At 43.5% G+C, this 17,650-nt stretch overlaps 1 protein-coding gene across 5 annotated transcripts; it reads left to right on the top strand.

Annotated features, from left to right (window-relative positions):
* Nucleotides 1-372: 372 nt before the first annotated feature.
* nfkb1 (nuclear factor of kappa light polypeptide gene enhancer in B-cells 1) lies at nucleotides 373-17,326 on the top strand. Of its 5 annotated transcripts, none has more exons than XM_040173161.2 (24): nucleotides 373-683; nucleotides 1,849-1,892; nucleotides 2,028-2,109; nucleotides 3,637-3,677; nucleotides 4,021-4,119; nucleotides 8,336-8,487; nucleotides 8,573-8,736; nucleotides 8,832-8,990; nucleotides 9,138-9,242; nucleotides 9,564-9,655; nucleotides 10,000-10,138; nucleotides 10,276-10,425; nucleotides 10,535-10,672; nucleotides 10,793-10,927; nucleotides 11,082-11,199; nucleotides 11,289-11,403; nucleotides 13,102-13,306; nucleotides 13,442-13,611; nucleotides 13,760-13,862; nucleotides 14,102-14,229; nucleotides 14,597-14,666; nucleotides 14,779-14,942; nucleotides 15,322-15,490; nucleotides 15,576-17,326. In XM_040173161.2, exons 2-24 carry the CDS (start codon nucleotides 1,854-1,856, stop codon nucleotides 15,659-15,661), a joined length of 2,823 nt encoding a protein of 940 aa, XP_040029095.2. In that variant the 5' UTR covers nucleotides 373-683; nucleotides 1,849-1,853; the 3' UTR covers nucleotides 15,662-17,326. The 5 variants fall into 5 exon arrangements, with proteins under 5 accessions (XP_040029095.2, XP_040029096.2, XP_040029097.2 ...); XM_040173162.2 differs by having other exon boundaries at nucleotides 380-675; XM_040173163.2 differs by lacking the exon at nucleotides 373-683 and adding an exon at nucleotides 791-1,072.
* Nucleotides 17,327-17,650: the final 324 nt, after the last annotated feature.

The following is a 17,650-nucleotide window of genomic DNA, read 5'->3' as shown; positions in this document are numbered from 1 at the left end:
TACAGTATTTAGTAGTAAAGACTAAATTGTAGCACATAAATTGTACATTTAATGGCACTTATCTATAGCCAATTGTAACTTGGCTAATATGAAATCGTCCTTTCTTGTTTCTTGCTCTTCAGAGTTTGTGTCCTTATGGTTAAATGCACTTATTGTAAAATGACATGTAATGTAATGTAAACGTTTCAGCTGCTTTGATATTGTTTGTGACATAAGTTATACATATGTATGTATGTGTACATATGTATATGAAAATATACATATTTAAAATAATTATAAGTATATATATATGTACTTATATACTTATATGTAGGATGTATATGGACTATATATTTTTGGCCTCAGAGTGAAACCTCCTCCATGTTTACCTCTTCTCTCTACGTCACAGGGATTTTCCATTGGGGAAGGAAATAAATCTTACGAACAAACCGAGAGAAAAACTTCGACCTGCTCAGGATTTAAAGCATTGCGTAGCCCTCACGTCATAAAGCCGTCTTTCTCTTAATTGAAACGGTCATGACGCGGTCGCGTCGCGTCGTGACGCGGCGCAGTTGAACCCGGTCGCCGTAAATGGACCCGGAGGTTCGGCACGATGTACAGAAGTCAACAGAAGTGAGGCGCATTGAAGGACTGTCACTCACAAGTTAATGTTGAGAACCCGACCGATAACCTGAGGTAACCAGGTGAGATCGCCTTAACTACCCGCTTCACGTCACAGTTGGCTGTGTTTCCGTGGTCGTTAGCATCGTTTAACCGTGACCCGTTACAACGGGCGCTTCGCTTTGTTGTGCTGCTCACTTCCTTGTGAGCCAGGTTGCGCTCAGAACGTCACCCCAAACCTCGGCGTTAAAAATGGGAACTTGACGTTTTTCGTCTCGTCAGCAAACGGGAGAGTGTCTTGCATCAGCACTAAATATATATTTTGTGTCTGAGGAAGCCACCGGTGAATTCGGCTCGTATATGGAACGTGGAGGTCTTCGGTTAGGAGTCTTTAATGCGGAAATCGCGTTAGTTTCACCCGTGGAGCCCTAACTTCACCGCACTCCACGTTTTCTTGGCAGGAACAAAAAAAGTGAGGAGCTGAAACTTTATGTTGTTTTTACACGCGCCGAAAGCACGACCGGATACACATGACCAACAAGTACAATAGTGTGTATTCCGCAGTTGAAGTTCCTCTCCGATTAGAGGAAGAACCGTTAAACTGGCAGGTTTCTGAACGGAGATCCGTGATACGGAGCCTTCTGGGCGCTAGCTCCCTGCTAGCTAGGACAGGTGGCGTCGTGACTCGTTCTGTTTCACGAAGCCAACGCTCACACAGTCGCTTTGTTCGTGTCGGTAATGTAGACGCGTTAGCTGATAATTCAAGTGTATTGTCCAAACGGCCGCTTTAACGATGCGAACAACAACAACGGTCCGGCGGCGCCAGCTAGCTGTTAGCCCGCGGGGCTAGCGCGGATCACACGGACGCGTTCATGAGGCTACAAGTGTCAGAGGGATTATTTAATAACTGCAATAACAATGACACTACATATTAGCTAAAGTGAAACAAATGCACGTATTAGGATTAATGCATTGTTCGTTAAATACAGATGGGTTCAACGAACAAAACTATTATTTACATTAATAATACAAATGAATAAAACACCATGAAAATAAATAAAAAACACTTTGAATAAATGGTGGTGTAACTCAAAATCCTTTCAGGACTTTGGGGTTTTAAAATGTCAAATTGTAAATAGTAACTGTTTGTTTTATATTGTTTGTCTACATCATTAGCTTTTTGTTTGTAATTATAACTGCATGTCACCATCTGGGTGTAATGGTTGTGTTTTGACCTTTGACCTGCAGACATTATGGCTGCGGACGACCACTACTCTCATCCCTCCAACCAGGTAAACTCCCCTCTAACTTCATCTTCACAGCATCTACTTAGATGAATTTAGAAAATAATGAAAAATGATAAAGTATGTGTGAGGAGAGTCTTCACCTCGCGGCGTCCCAACTTCACGTCCCACTTGCTCTTTCAGATTTTTGACAACATCGTGATGGATTCCATCTGGGACTTCCCACATTTCCCCGCAATGTCTCAGACCGCCTCCCTGCGGACAGGTGAGCGTCTCACCTTCACACCTGCTGTCAGTCAGTAAGGCTTAATGTCTCCAAGGGTGTGATGCTCTATAAGCAGCGGATGGTCACTAATAGCCGGTTTCCTTTTATCCTCAGATATCAAAGTGAAAACAACAGATCTAGTGTGTGTTTTATTTTATAAATATGTTGTGTATACGTTATAGTGCATTGTCATTTATTAATAGTAACATATTCATATTATTGTCATTATACTTCTTGCATTAAACTATATTGCAAGATATTCATATTATTAATTATATTAATATTAACATACTTTTTATTAGTAGTATTATTGATACTACGTTAACATCATTAATAATATAAAATACATTTTTTTACTATCAAAATTGTTTCACATTATTTGACTCCTTGTTCCAACCTTTTAAAATAACATATCTTACTTAATATCAATACAATTACTTTGTAAGTTGTTTGAGTGTGTAAAAGTTTTTTGTCTCTCTCGCTCTTTATCTCTGTCTCTGGGTTTCTGTGTGGGTGTCTGTGTAATTATTAACCTGTGTTTTAAACTGTGCTGATGGGACGAATTTAAAAACCACAAAAAAGCAGATGTAGTTTGGTTCCAAAATGAAAACGTGTGAGGTTTGACAGTTTGCTATTAAGTTAATGTGCTTAAACGTTTATCATGAACAGTTTCAGGCTTTGCTGCAGATGTTTTTCATCAAAAAGGTTCTTTTATTTCCTGGTATTTGGCTGAAAGGCGGTGTGAGCGGGGAAAGGGAGAAAGGAAGGTGCACACAGGAAGTCAGTTAGTCAAGTTTGGCCTAAAAAACATTACTACCATTTTATTCATAATATCACTACCAATGTATTAACATTAATATTATTACTACTAACATATTAACTCCATTAACATTAATACTGATACATTATTGCTTTTTACGTTATTACAAACACATTAACATTTTTCTATTACATGTTACGTTTAGTACATATACAATATGAAAGTTAAATGTTGAGTGTTTGTATCAGATGGATACAGTGGAGCATAAATTAACATTATTTTGGGATGAACCAGCTGTGGAGTGAAAACCTGAAACATCAGCTTCCTGTCTGAAACGTCTCCGTGTGACGAAGTGAAAGCCGAGTTCCTCCACTCTCACTTCCTCTCGCTGTGTTTCTTACCCCGAAGTAAAGATGAAAACTTTGTGACTCACCCACCAACCGAAAGAAATACTTCTGTACCCTCAGTTTAAGTACAAATACCGCAACGTACGAGTACTACTCCAAGGGGTTGAACCCGCACCCTATTTACCTGTTTACTCTGTAGTAAAACGTTTCAATATAAAGCAAAAAGATTATGATTCAAAGCAGGAAATCATTTAAGGACATTTATACTCCTGAAATTATCAGTTGATCATTAATCAAACATGAATGAAGTATTTTTACAAGGATCGTATATTAGTGGCTGAGAGCTAAAAGGAGTCTATAAAGTTTAATTACTCTCATGGTGCTGAATGTTTGACTGATTTAGTTGCGGTGTGGTTTCAGTGGACGGACCCTTCCTGCAGATCGTGGAGCAACCGAAACAAGTAAGAATATGAATGATCACAATGAGTTGGCAGCACAATAATTCATCAATCGTTGCTTCCCAGTTACACTGAAGAGCTCAGAACTTTCGTCTTGGCTTCTTGCAGTCGGTCAGATGAAATTATGACGATAATTATGTTGATTACATCTTCTGGCTGTGATGAATGCTTTAGTTGTTTAAGGAAAACATGCTTTTCAGCGAGTACAAAACGTTTTTTTTTTTTTTTTTACACATGGAGACCTTTCAGATTTAACTGCAGAGGATCTTCTGTTTGTGCTCTTGCTTGTCAGTCGTGCTTGTCAACGCGTGCTAATGGTCGGTATTTGTCTCCGTTTGTCTCCCAGCGGGGCTTCAGGTTCAGGTACGGCTGTGAAGGTCCGTCTCACGGAGGCCTGCCAGGAGCCTCCAGCGAGAAGACAAGCAAGACCTACCCCGCCGTCAAGGTAACGCTCCCCTCGCTCTCACAGAGCCTCTGAGGTCCGTGCAATCTCTCAGGTGACCACCAGGGGGCGACTCCTCTGGTCCTATAGAAGTCTATGTGAAAATGACCCTACTTCCCTCTTCGTTTATTCCCTCAGTAAACATGGCAAACAGTTCATGGTCCCAATCTCTGGCTTCAAGTCTTCTTTTGTTACAGCACGATGTTCATTTAGTAAAAGGTGGTCCGTGTCAAACAGACCATAAAGGAGGGGAGGCTTTAGGGCGGGGCGAACCACGTCCCAAGTCCACATATGGTCACTTCCTTGTCACTTGACAAGATGGGGGCGGCGACATCGCCAAACTCAAGGCTTTATTAGCGTCAGTCCTCGAGCGAGCGTCGTTCAGAGCTCACCTGTCCGGCAGGTGAAATTTAAACTTTGTTTCTGAGTGAAACGATGAGGCTTACAAAAATGTTGTTCATCTATAGTTGTGTAATACACTCATGACTCAAATGTATCTGATATAGTTTACACTGCTGCTCCTCTTCTTATTCTCCTTCTCACTGTTATATTTTTTTGTGCTGCAATCAATACAGGATTATTATATGTTAGCTATAACTACATTTTGACCTTTTATTAAAGGTCTCCTGCGTAAAATTTACCTTTTTTATTGAGATATTGATTGATAGACAATTGATTTGTTCTAATCCATCAGCCTCATTGTGTTTCACACAAACCCCCCTTTTGAATCTGATCCACAGGTTTTGGTTTCACAGAAACCTGTTTGCTCGCTACATTTAAGAAGAAATCTTATTCCAACTTTGGGATTTCCCCAATTACCTCAACTCTTGGAAATCAGATCTTTCAGAATTGTTTTGTGATTTCATTGTGTTTTTAAACTACATCCAGACCACTTCCTGTGGCGGGTTGGACCTTGAGTTGAGACCCCCCCCCCCCCCCCCCCCCCCGGCCCCTTCCCTCCGTCATGTCGATTCGCTTGGTGTCTGGTGTTTGAAGCTAAAACCAGAAGCGACGGGGAAATCCCCAGATTCCTGTCAATCCAGACGTTCGATGCGTCCCAACGGACGGAGTTGTGACACTCGATTAATCTGTAGGTTATTTTCGAAATTTTATCTATACAATATCTGAAAAGTTAAGGTGTTAAGATGTGATGTTAATTAGTGTCTGGTTTATATAATATTTAGTTTAATATTATATGATCTAACAGAGAAAAGCAGTCACACCTTTATCTTGTCTGTCTGCCTGAGGATGTAAAATGATTTATTTATTATTTAAAAGGCATTTTAATACATTGTTGGAGCCCACATGGATGGTGGAAAACATTCACATGCTCAATTAAACAAAGAAATGCATTTAAACTATATTTATTTGGATGTGTTTGAGATAAGAAGCACAGATTTCTTTCTCTGTCTTGGTTTAGTCTTAGCGGCGCGTCAGATCAGCGCGTGTCTGCTGCACGTTGATGCTGCAGGGTGGAACCCCCCTGTTGTTCTGGTGGGACTTGTGGGATGATGAGAATGTGCTATGAGTAATTACATATACTTTCTCTTATTAGTTTCTATTATTATTTAATCATTGGTTTTTATAGGAAACTTCCAGGAAGCTTTTTTTATTCCCACATTATGGAGTTTAAAGTCCGAGATGAAAATGAATGTTGTCGCTAACGATAGAAAAATCTGAGATTGTGTGTGTGTGTGTGTGGGGCGTTCTGGGTGAACGAATCTTCTGCTGGTCTGGACCTGCCCGGGTTCTCGCACACGCTGAGAGACCTCTGCCGTCTCACGTCTGTTGGGAATTTCCTCCCTTGATGCCCACATGTAATTACAAGGAAGTGGAGCAGCGTCACACGCAGAGGAAGAGGTGCATGCCGAGGTGCAATGTCGCGCCCACTCTGACCCAGAAGCAGCAACGCGGTTTCACCCCCGGAGGCCTCCCACTTCTCATTCATAACACTCCCCTGGGGCTCTGTTGGAGCAAAAATGCTGACGATTTAAAATGATATGTTTCCGTTCAGCAACCGGACTTTCCATCAATGGCGCTGGGATAATTTCATGTGACTTACTTTTACTTTTAGGATACATTTTACTTGCACCAGAAAGATTGATATTAAAACTTAGGGCAGCTTTATAAACGTCATTGCTAAAGGCACATTGCTCAACACGCTGGTGACTTTTGATGCCTTTCCATCTTGAATGAAGGCATTTTAATCTTGCGGTAACCCTACAGAACGTCTTCTAATATTATTTTCATGGATGCGTGCAATCGGGCAGCAACCAAAGCGTCATGTGTTAAAACTGCATTCTGTCTAGTGACCACCAGGGGGCGACTCCTCTGGTCCTATAGAAGTCTATGAGAAGATTTATCTATCCGTCTCTTGATTTATTCCCTCGGTAGACGTTGTACACATATGTTCATGCATTCGATCTCTACTTTCCTCAACACTGCATGATGTTCATTCAGTAAGTCATAGTCAAACAGACCATAAAGCAGGGGATGCTTTGGTGGGGGGGCACATGTTGATTGACAGGTCGCTACCAGAGACGTATACAGCGTCTCTACGTCCTCCTCAGTCCATATGGGGTCCCTTCCTGTTCATCAGTAGCAAAAAGATCAAGATCAATTCCAGGCCTTCCACCGGAAGAGTCCAAAGAGCATACGGATGTGAGACAGTGAGCAGATCTTCTACTACACTGTGTTACCAAAATGTTCAGAGGACATATTCATTATTCTGTAATGGCTGTTTGTTCAGGTAATATAAGGATATTTGTAGCCTGTATTTCTTTTGCGTCAATTTGGTCCAGTTTTAAACTAAATGTACACAAACTATTATGAAAATAACTCCTTCAGACAAATAAAAACGTTTTACCTTTCCACTCCAATTATTTATAATATACAAATAACGCACTGACCAGTGTGCAAACACTCCTGCAGAGATTGCGGCCGGCTTAAGAAGCACATTTCTTCACTAAAAGACTCCTGTTCGAACTTTTTATAGATTTAAAAGAGCCCAAGAGCGGTCAGAGTGAGCGACACAAATAGATTTAAATAAATGAAAAAGGTCTTTCTGCATAAATCAGACTTGTTCTTAGTGGTCAAACTCCACCCTTTTGTTTCAGCGGATGCTACAAACATTCAGTGTTGACGCGCTAAACCCAGTAAACCATTTAAAAGACTGTGTTTCTAGGAACTGAGTCCGCCTGACGGAGCGATCCAATTGGCCGACGGCACCGTGAGGAGGAAGTGGTGCTCGCGTATATTTACCGCCGCAGTTTGCAACGCTGCTGCATGCAGACTAACCTGCAGTGGTATGACTTGTTTGTGCACACAAGGACACAATAGAAACAGGAACTCCGTTTTTTTTTACATCGGATTTCCTTCATGTAAAAAAGTTCAGTACCAAAGAATGAGATAACATGTAAATGACATTGAACGTATTGGTTGTTTTTCGGTCACGGTGGATTTTCTTTAAGCATAAAGTGCACTGACGAAGAAGTAAAGTGACGAGTGACGACAAAGTGATAAATGACAGTTAAAATGACGTGTGCAGTATGAAGGGGAGTGACCGGTGGAGTGTTATAGTCATTCAGTGGGGGACCGGCTCTGTTGATGAGCCCGACTGCCGACGGGAAGAAACTGTTGGTGTGGCGGGAGGTCTTAGTCCTGATGGACCTCAGCCTCCTGCCAGATGAAAGGGGCACAAACACGCAAATCTTTTAGTTTTCTGCTTTTTAAAGTTTAATTCGCTGGTGTGGTGTGGTGTTGTAATCACATTTTATTCTAAAGTTTGGATCTGTTTTCACAAAGCTGAATGTGTCTTTGAACAGAAGCTGCTGCCTAGACTTGATGTTCCTCAGTATTGTAAAAAGACCAAATGTATAAAGGTCTTTTATTTTAAGAATATTGAAGATTTATTATGGTCATTTTATCAACCCAGAAAATGAATTTTAAATAGAGTCTAAATTTGGAATTGACTTGTCTGGTGTTTGTCTGAGAGTATTGTAGCGTCGATAGAATTCCAAACGATTTTCAGGTTATATCAATAATATATTAATGAATTGATGATTTCAATACAAGACTAATTGTTGAGTTGAACACAGCGAAGCTAGAAGAATCCATCACATACCACAGTGGATTCAAGCAAGAAAAACAACTGGTCTTCTCCACAGTGACTTTAAAATGCTATACTTGATAACGGATGAAGTACCGCTCCGTGTTCCAGATCAGTAACTACCAGGGTCCGGCCCGGGTGGTGGTCCAGCTGGTGACGGCGCTGACCACCCACCCTCAGCTCCACGCCCACAGTCTGGTGGGAAAGCAGTGCGACAAAGGGATCTGCATCACCGACCTGCAGCCCAAAGACTCCACCATCAGGTCTGCAGGACACGCACATTTGGCACAGCCAGCGCGGCGCGGTAGAGCGGTCCGGGTGTGAGGCTCACACGTGTGTCTCTTGTAGCTTTCCCAACCTGGGCATCCTCCACGTGACCAAGAAGAACGTGGCCAAGACGCTGGAGGAGAGGATGGTGGAGGCTGCCCGGCTGGGATATAACTGCGGCATCTTCATCCACCCTGATATTGACGTCCTGCAGGGGGAGGTCCGAGTCCCCCGAGAGCTCAACGGTCAGTCCCTTTATTTCCTCTCAGTCTTGTGACTTTCTCCCACCTTGTTTTTAAACTCATGTATGTCCGCCCCCCTCCCGTCTCCGTGTCCTCAGACGACCAGCGCCGTGTGATCAGCAGCGCGGCGTCTCTTCAGGCTAAAGAGATGGACCTCAGCGTGGTGCGGCTCATGTTCACGGCATTCCTCCCGAACAGCGACGGAGGTTTCTCCAGACGACTCGAGCCCGTCGTGTCGGAACCGATCTACGACAGCAGTGAGTCTGAACGCATCCAGAGTCCTGAGTGTTACGATCAGGGACGAGAAGCTGTGGTTTGTCCACGGCAGGGAATCGAAACCGCCGCTTTTTTTTTCTTTTTTGTTTCTTCTGACCGACCCGGTGTGTTTCTCTCTCTCGCCTCAGAGGCTCCCAACGCCTCCAACCTGAAGATCGTGAGGATGGATCGGACCGCTGGCTGCGTGAGCGGAGGAGAGGAGGTCTACCTCCTCTGTGACAAGGTCCAGAAAGGTGAGCCAGGATTTAAAGTGACAGTGACACGTAAAATACAAAAGTAAAGTTTGTACATTTACATTTTTCATTTAGCTTATCCATAGCAACCGCTTCCTTGGCAACCACCTCGGTGCGTACTATTACTTGTGTATTAATAATTAATCACTTCAATTGTAGTGTGTCCACATTTTTCACATGAACAAATGTTCACTTCGGTCTGGGATGACTTCAAACTATTTATTTTGTTGTCTATGGAATCTAGATTAAATCACTGTGCATATTTTGAAAGCATTTGAAAAAAACACAAATGTTTCTTAAAACAAAAATATGTGGTTCTAGATGACATCCAGGTCCGGTTCTATGAAGAAGATGACTCAGGGTTGACCTGGGAGGCGATGGGAGATTTCTCCCCTACAGACGTCCACAGACAGGTACAAATACCACTTTAGTCCTCAAGGTCACCACAATCAACACTAAATGAAAGATCATTGTAGTAACTTTATTCATATCAGTTGTAGTTTTACTAGTAGGAGTATTTGTCATAGATACCAGTAGTAAAGCAGGCATTAAAGTAGTAGTAGTTGTTGCATCTCTAATAATAGTAGTACATAAAATCAGGAATAGCATCAATTACAGAGTGAATAACGGCAGTTGATGAAAATATTAGTAATAATACTAAATCCGGGGCATCAGTAGTCATATTCCAATAGTAGTATTAGGAACTCCCGCAGCATTAAACCTGATGTTACCGTGACGATGTTTTCCCTGCCGTCAGTTCGCCATCGTGTTCAAGACTCCAAAGTATCGAGACCAGAACCTCCAGAAACCGACGTCAGTGCTCGTCCAGCTAAAGAGGAAGTCTGATAACGAGACCAGCGAACCCAAACCCTTCACCTACCACCCTCAGATCATAGGTAGGTAGTGTAGCTCCACCCTCAGGTCACAGGTAGTAGAGGTAGCTCCACCATCAGGTCACAGGTAGCAGAGGTAGCCCCACCCTCACATCACCGGTATCTCTTCTGTGCTCATATACATGAACCTGTGTGTTCAGACAAGGAGGAGGTGCAGAGAAAGAGACAGAAGACGTTGCCAAACTTCCAGGACTTCAGCGGCCACGGAGGAGGTGGAGGTCTGTACCGAGGAGGAGGTGGTGGACGAGGTCCTGCTGCAGGAGGAGGGCCTGGCTCTGCTGGAGGAGGAGGTAAAAAAAATAGCCCGGTTCTCCACAAACTTCTGCTCCTTCTACTCTTGTAGCTTGTTGTTAAGAAGATTGTCAGCTGATGCCTTGGGTGTGTTTGATTTACTACCAGGCTACTTTCATGGCTTCACCACCTACAACTATGGCGGAGCAGCCGCAGGAGGAGGAGGAGTAGGCGGAGGCGGAGGTTTCTCCACAGGATACTCAGCAGGTCTGGGTGGAGGAGGAGGAGGAGCAGCCATCAAACCCGGTGAGAAGAGAGATTACTAAATCTACGTCACGTCCTATTCAGTGGCTACGTAAACGGCCGCGCAATGCATTCTGGGCGGCGCATTCTCACACATTCTCAAACCCAAATTTTGTGTTGAAGCCTCGGAGGACAACCAGGCAGCGGACGACAAACATCCGGATGATGACTCGGGGTCGGACGTTGGCGTAGGCCCAGCGGTGGGGGAGGGGCCTAAGGAGGGAGAGGTTGGAGGGGAGGAGCCAGAACCACCCAGAGGTACACATCTGCTTATGTACACATTATTCACCGTAACACCGCTGCAGATGAGATGGAACGTCATTCTTCCCGGAGGAAATGTGTTGTTGTAGAGATAAGAGTTGCATAGTGCCAAACCTTTAAAAAGCCTGTTTTTCTTGCGTGTATGATGCAGATGTGCAGTGCAGCGATCAGCTGCAGGCCCTGTTCCAGTACTCTGTCACAGGAGACTCAGCCTTCCTATTGGCCGCCCAACGTCAGCTGATGAGCGTGCAGGACGAGGACGGAGACACGTCAGTGAAGTTCACTTCTTCTCTCGTTGGACGTTCTGTCCGCTTAAAGTGTTTGCTAGAAGAGCTCTCATTACTTCCGTCTCCTTCAGTGGGCTCCACCTGGCGGTCCTCCACAGCCAGCAGGAGGCGCTGAAGAGTCTGACTCAGGTCGTTTCTGCTCTGCCCGGAGAGGAGGTGCTCAACATGAGGAACCATCTCTACCAGGTAATCACCTCCTTTTTACTCACGAAGGTTCCACGAGCGTCCTTCAGAATAAGAGATGTTTAAAGCCCCCAGATCATATGTGTCAAACTCAAAGCCCGCGGGCCATATCCGGCCAGGCATGCAATCATATCCGGCCCGCAAGATCATTTTATATTATTGTTACTAATGGCCCGACGATGTGAAGCGCTGATAACACAATAAACTACAGATCCCATAATGCAGCGCTTCAGCTGCCTTGCCGAGCGCTTTCCGTGGCGTTTCTGGCTGACACAACCGCACATCTCAATGCCTTAAACCTCCAGCTCCAGGGACGTGACCGCATGATCACTGACACGTATGACGCAGTGAAGGCATTTCAAGTGAAGCTGATTTTATGGGAGACACAAATGCACCAGTGCAACTTGCCCCACTTTCCCTGTTGCCAAGTAATGCTGAACCAAGTCGGCACAACGGTGTTCCCAAATACGCACTTTGCTGATAAACTGAGCGCACTGCGCACGGAGTTCGCACGACGCTTTGGTGATTTTGAGGAACAAAAAAAGAATTTTGAGTTGTTTCGCAACACATTTGCCGTCGACGTGGAAACTGCACCTGTGCAGATTCAAATGCAGCTGATTGAGCTACGTACGACGCCTGTTTATTCACTCCATTCCCGCAGCAATGTCCCAGCTCCGTCTACATGCGGCTCGAACCTTGTGCGTGTTTGGTAGCACATATCTGTGTGAGAAGCTGTTCTCAGTGATGAAGACAAACAAAACCGCACACAGGAGTCGTCTCACTGATGAGCACCTTCAGTCCAGCCTGAGAGTCTCCACAACACAGGACCTCGCGCCAAACATAAACCAACTTGTTGCCAAAAAAAAATGCCAAGCATCCAGCTCTGATAAAATGGCATAAGAGCAAAGAAAAGTGAATGTTTTGATTCGTTATTTGTTATTGCTGATAAGCACACATTTTATTTATATTTCCAGGTTTTGTTTTGTTTTGCAGCATGTTCATATTTCTAACTTGTATAATTTTGACAGGAGATATTTTTATGGAGAGTAAAATCATTTGGGATATTTAAGTTTTTTTTTATTATATAGAATGACATAAAAGCAAAGAAACTCACATGTTTTGATTTGTAATTTTAATGTTTACTTAAAGCACAATTTTTATTTATTTCTTCAGGCGTTTTTTTGCAGCATGTTCATATTTCAAACTTGTATCATTTTGACTGGGTATATTTGTGGATTTATATATATGTTATTTAAAGTTTATGTTTATTTATTCCAGAATAACATTCCTGTCTGTTTGTATTTATATTTATCAGGCATGAAAACCCCTCACCTTTCGGCAAAATTCGCCCCCGTCAACGAATGACTCGAAGAAAGATTCGTTCATTTTACTGAACAAGATTCAAAGAACCGAGTCAGTAAAATGGTCGGTAATATCTTACCACCCCCCCAGTTGAAAACCCCTGCCCTAGAGGGGTAATATCTTTCTCACCTGTTTCACCCTTGACCCATTTTCATGCCTAATTTATGTTAAAAGAAACATTTAGTTTTAGTGTGTTCAATAAATGTTTATTCTGTTCGGCCCGCGACCTGAAGTGTGTTTTTAATTTTGGCCCCCTGTGCAATTGAGTTTGACACCCCTGCCCTAAATGCTTAGTAGTTTAGGAGGAAGCCTTTGTAACTCTTCCTCCGTGCATCCCAGAGTCCTTTGCACCTGGCCGTGATCACCCAGCAGAGGGAGGCAGTGGAAGCGCTGCTATTGGCGGGTGCCGACCCTACTCTGACAGATCGTCATGGCAACACGCCACTCCACCTGGCGTCCAGGGTGGAAGGAGGAGGAGGGATGGTGCAGTTTCTACTGCAGCACAGAGAGATGAGAGAACTTCTGGAACACACCAACACAGCTGGTACACACACACACACACACACACACACACACCGGGTACACACTCACAAATACACCAGGTACACAAACACTCACACTTAAACAGAATGCTTGGCGTGTTTGACAGTCGTCCGTCTGTCCGTTTCCACGGTTACAGGTCTGTGTGCAATCCACTTGGCGGTCCTGGCCAATCAGCTGTCGTCTCTCAGGGAGCTGCTGGAGGGCGGAGCTAACGTGGAGGCTCAGGAGCGCAGTTGCGGACGGACCGCCCTCCACCTCGCCACCGAGAGAGACAACGTGTCGCTGGCCGGCTGCCTGCTGCTTGAGGTACCGACTCGACTGGGTTCACTGGTTTTACTGGTTCATTGGTTATACTGGTTCACTGGTTTTACTGGTTCATTGGTTATACTGGTTCATTGGTTATACCGTTGTCCCCAATATGAACTAACTGTGTGCATCGCTTCCTGGTGCTCAGGGAAACGCTAAGGTGGACAGCTTCACCTTCAATGGCTCCACCCCCCTCCACATCGCTGCAGGACGAGACTCCGTCAAGCTGACCGCTCTCCTGATGGCTGCAGGTGCACACACACACCTGGAACCAGTTAGCTTAGCTTAGCTTAGCATAAAGGCTCTGGGTCTAACATGGCTCTGTATAACAGCGCAGAGAGAGAGAGCGGAAGATTCTTAACTAACAAACGGTTAGCTGGTATTTAGCTGGCTAATTTAGCAAGTTATTTCAGGAGTTTGATGTTAGCTAGTGCACAATCAAAGTGAGCCGGCGCTCTTATTTTTGTATAACTGAGCCTTTTTTTTTCAGGGGCAGACCCTCAGAGGGAGAACTTTGAGCCGCTCTTCTTCAGGGAAGAGGACTGCTGCGATGAAGAGAAGGAAGATGAAGGCTACATCCCAGGAACCACTCCCCTCAACATGGCCACCACCGCTCAGGTACACTGGCTCCCTGCAGCACGTTCACCGAAGAGACGCCAATGACGTGTTTGCGGGACAGTAAATACAAAGTCAATTTTGTGTAAAAACCGCATTAATACACAACTTTCAAAATAAAAGCCTGATTTTAACAGTTTAACCGGTTAAAGAGCAGCTGAACTGGAGTGATGTCACAGTGTACTCCTCTTGTGGACGTGGTCTTTAAGTACTAGAACAATTTTGGTCTGAAACTTCCAAGATTTGACTTAAAGCAGCATTAAGTGTTGTTGATCACCAGGTGACTGAAGACAAGTAAAACCGTCTCTTTAAAGCATCACTGAATTTACTACGTTATGTGTCTGTGTGCTTTTTGTGTGTGTTTTTGCAGGTGTTGGAGCTTCTGAATGGTAAAGAATACAAACCAAAATGTCCACAAAGATCCATCACACCTGCTCAAGGTGAGTTCAGTCTGTGATCCAATATAAGGAAATGGATATACAGTAATGTGTCAATGTTATCTTTCTTCGAGATGTGAATCTTGTCATACACTTTTTTTGTGTGCGTGTGCAGGCGACCTGGCGAGTCTGGACGTGGAGGTGAAGCAGCAGGTGTGTTGCGCCCTGGAGAGTGAAGGATGTTGGGAAAAACTGGCTCATAGTCTGGGTCTCGGGATCCTCAACACTGCCTTCGGTCTGAGCCCTTCCCCCGCCAAAACACTGCTGCAGAGCTACGAGGTAACACACATGCTGACGTGTTTGCACACACACACCTCAAGAAAAATCTTGTTAATAAATAAAAAAATTAATCCAAATTAAATTGCAGTTAAAATCATAATAAATGAATTACACTCAATCAATTCATAACACTTTTATTCTATTCAACACAATTCTTATTCCATTAAACAAAATTCTAACAGTTGTGTTTACTTTATTCTTTAGCTGTTTCTACTCTTTTTCCTTTAATCTTTTCTTTAACTGCTGTTGGATCATTTCTATTTTAGTTTTAAACTCCTCCAATTATTTGTTTGTCTCTTTCTCCAGTAATCATTACAGGGTTCATATAATCTTACTTGGATACATTAACTGACTGTGACCTTTTTTTCCCATCCTGCAGGTTTCAGGAGGGACAGTCAGGGAACTGCTGGACGGTCTCAGGTCAGTTGGCGACTGCAGAGCGCTGAATGTCCTGGAGGAGGTGCTGCGTCACCACGACGAGAAGGAGGAGGCGCTGCGTCGCCCTGGCGACAAGGAGGAAGAGGAGGAGGAGGAGACGCAAACGAGTGGTGAGCAGAACGAGGCATTCCAGGTTTCTGCTTTTTGACACAACAGCTCACTCAATAGTGACGTTCTCTCTCTCTCTCTCCACAGACGGGTCTCTCGTTCGGGACCTGAAGGCGGACATTCGGATTGACAGCGGCGTCTGTGACAGCGGGGTGGAGCTCTCCACGGCGTGATCGCCTCCCTCCATCCACCCATCTAACCCAACTCCATTGATCCGATCGATCGGAGCGCTTTTCAACCAAATTAGATTTAAAGTCGAGAAACGAAAGGCTAAATAATTGGTTTTTAGACCACACTACACTCCAAAGGGTCTACCGAAGAATGTAAACGTGGGTTCTGTTCCTCAAAGGAATAACTCGCCAAAAACACACGTGGTGGACAAAGTATTGATTGGATTGACTTCATGATATCCGGAGTCGTGCTCAAACGGTTTGTGTGTTTGTTGTTTTTCTACATCAGACATCTACTGTCTGCAGGGGAAAGGTGCTATCGATGCTAAAATGATTGTACAAAGGTTAATTTACCCAAAAGGATCCGTTCAGTCTGTTTCAAATCTGCCGGAGACTGATTCCTCCTGTTCCTGCTTTAAATACACCTGGTCTGTTTGACTCTAAATGCTGACGCCCTCTTCTTTTAGAGTCCGATGGTGTGCGTTTAAAACTCCACCAGCACTGTCCGACTGCAATATGAAACTCTGTCATGTCTAAAATGCTTTTAATTGTTTTAATGCATTTAAATGATCTGCTTCTCACATATTGAGAATACGTTGCTCTCTGCGGGTGGAGGCAAAGTACCTGCCTCAAGAAAAAGAGTATCTCGGCTTCTTGTGACGGTAACAGGGAGCCGTAGATCGTCAGGCGTATTGGTGCGGATCCAGCAGTAAGACCGTCTTAGTGAAGACCGTCTTAGGTCGTGGACACAAGCAGCCGTAGTGAGTCTCTTCCACAGGAGGGCCGGACTGCATCTCAGGGAGAGGGCCAGGAGCTCCGTCGTCAGGAGGGAACTTGAGAGTTGAGGCGCAATTCCTGCGTGTGGAAGGGAAAGGGGCATCAAATAAGGCCATCTGGCGCCGCCTGGGGGCCTCCCACTGGGGAAGACCCGGAACAAGCTGGAGGGATGAAATCTGAGAGCTGGCCTGGGAATGCCTCGAGATCCCCCAGACGCAGATCAGAAATATGGATAGCATATGAGAGGGCTCGTTGTTATAGGTAAAGTCATGTTTGTAATATTTTGTAATATTCTACGGAAAAACTCCACATTTATCAAAAGACAGGAATAAACAAATTCATTAATTGACCCATTTCTATTAGGAGAAAGATAAAGTATTTGTTGGTATGAACACGAGGAATCATAGCAAACTCTCCACATTTTAATATTGTCTTGAGACAGATTTGAAAAACAATGAAACTCCTTTTTAAGTGTGCACGTTTAAAAAATAATAATCATAATTTAGTGTTTTTTAATTTTAAAGGGCCATTTTTGTTTTCTGTCTGCCTAACTGATGAGATCTTTTAAAGACTCAAACAAGTTCATAATTGTTTCATTTTTTTAATCAAAAAGAAGTGTTCCACGTATCTTTGGTTGGTTCTTTCGGTCTTCCTTTGTTAAGATGAGTGAAATGTTTGAGCACAAAGACTGGCAGCAGCAGACCAACAACCTTTGTTTTGTGCTGCTAGGCATTGTGAGAAATACAGTCTGGAGCTGTGAGGAGTTGTAGTCTCTTTTCGTGTGGAACCAAAACTCCTCTGTGATATTTATATCTCTGCCCTGCACTGTACAGTTTGACGCCAGCTTTTCATTGGTTATTTTTTAAATAAAGTCTTTCATATATATTTATATATATGTATAAGCTCTGGTTAAATTTGTTCATTTACCACTGCAAATATATTACTTGATTAGTATAAATGCACACAGAGATATGTGTGTATATATACATTAATACAATTTTTAATCAATTTTCTCGTACCTATACTCCAGTACATCTCAGAGATGAATATTGTACTTTTACTACACTAGATTCATTTCAGTTAGTTACACAGCAAAAAATGTTGTGTTTGTCATTTAGTCAATACGATATGTTAATAGTTATAACCATAACAACCATATATATTAACCATAAATAATAATGCTAATAATTGTAGAAAATACTAACAATGGTAATA

Source organism: Gasterosteus aculeatus, chromosome 4 (genome assembly GCF_964276395.1).
Source record: "Gasterosteus aculeatus chromosome 4, fGasAcu3.hap1.1, whole genome shotgun sequence".
NCBI lineage: Eukaryota > Metazoa > Chordata > Actinopteri > Perciformes > Gasterosteidae > Gasterosteus > Gasterosteus aculeatus.
This window is presented reverse-complemented; position numbering and strand designations above follow the sequence as displayed.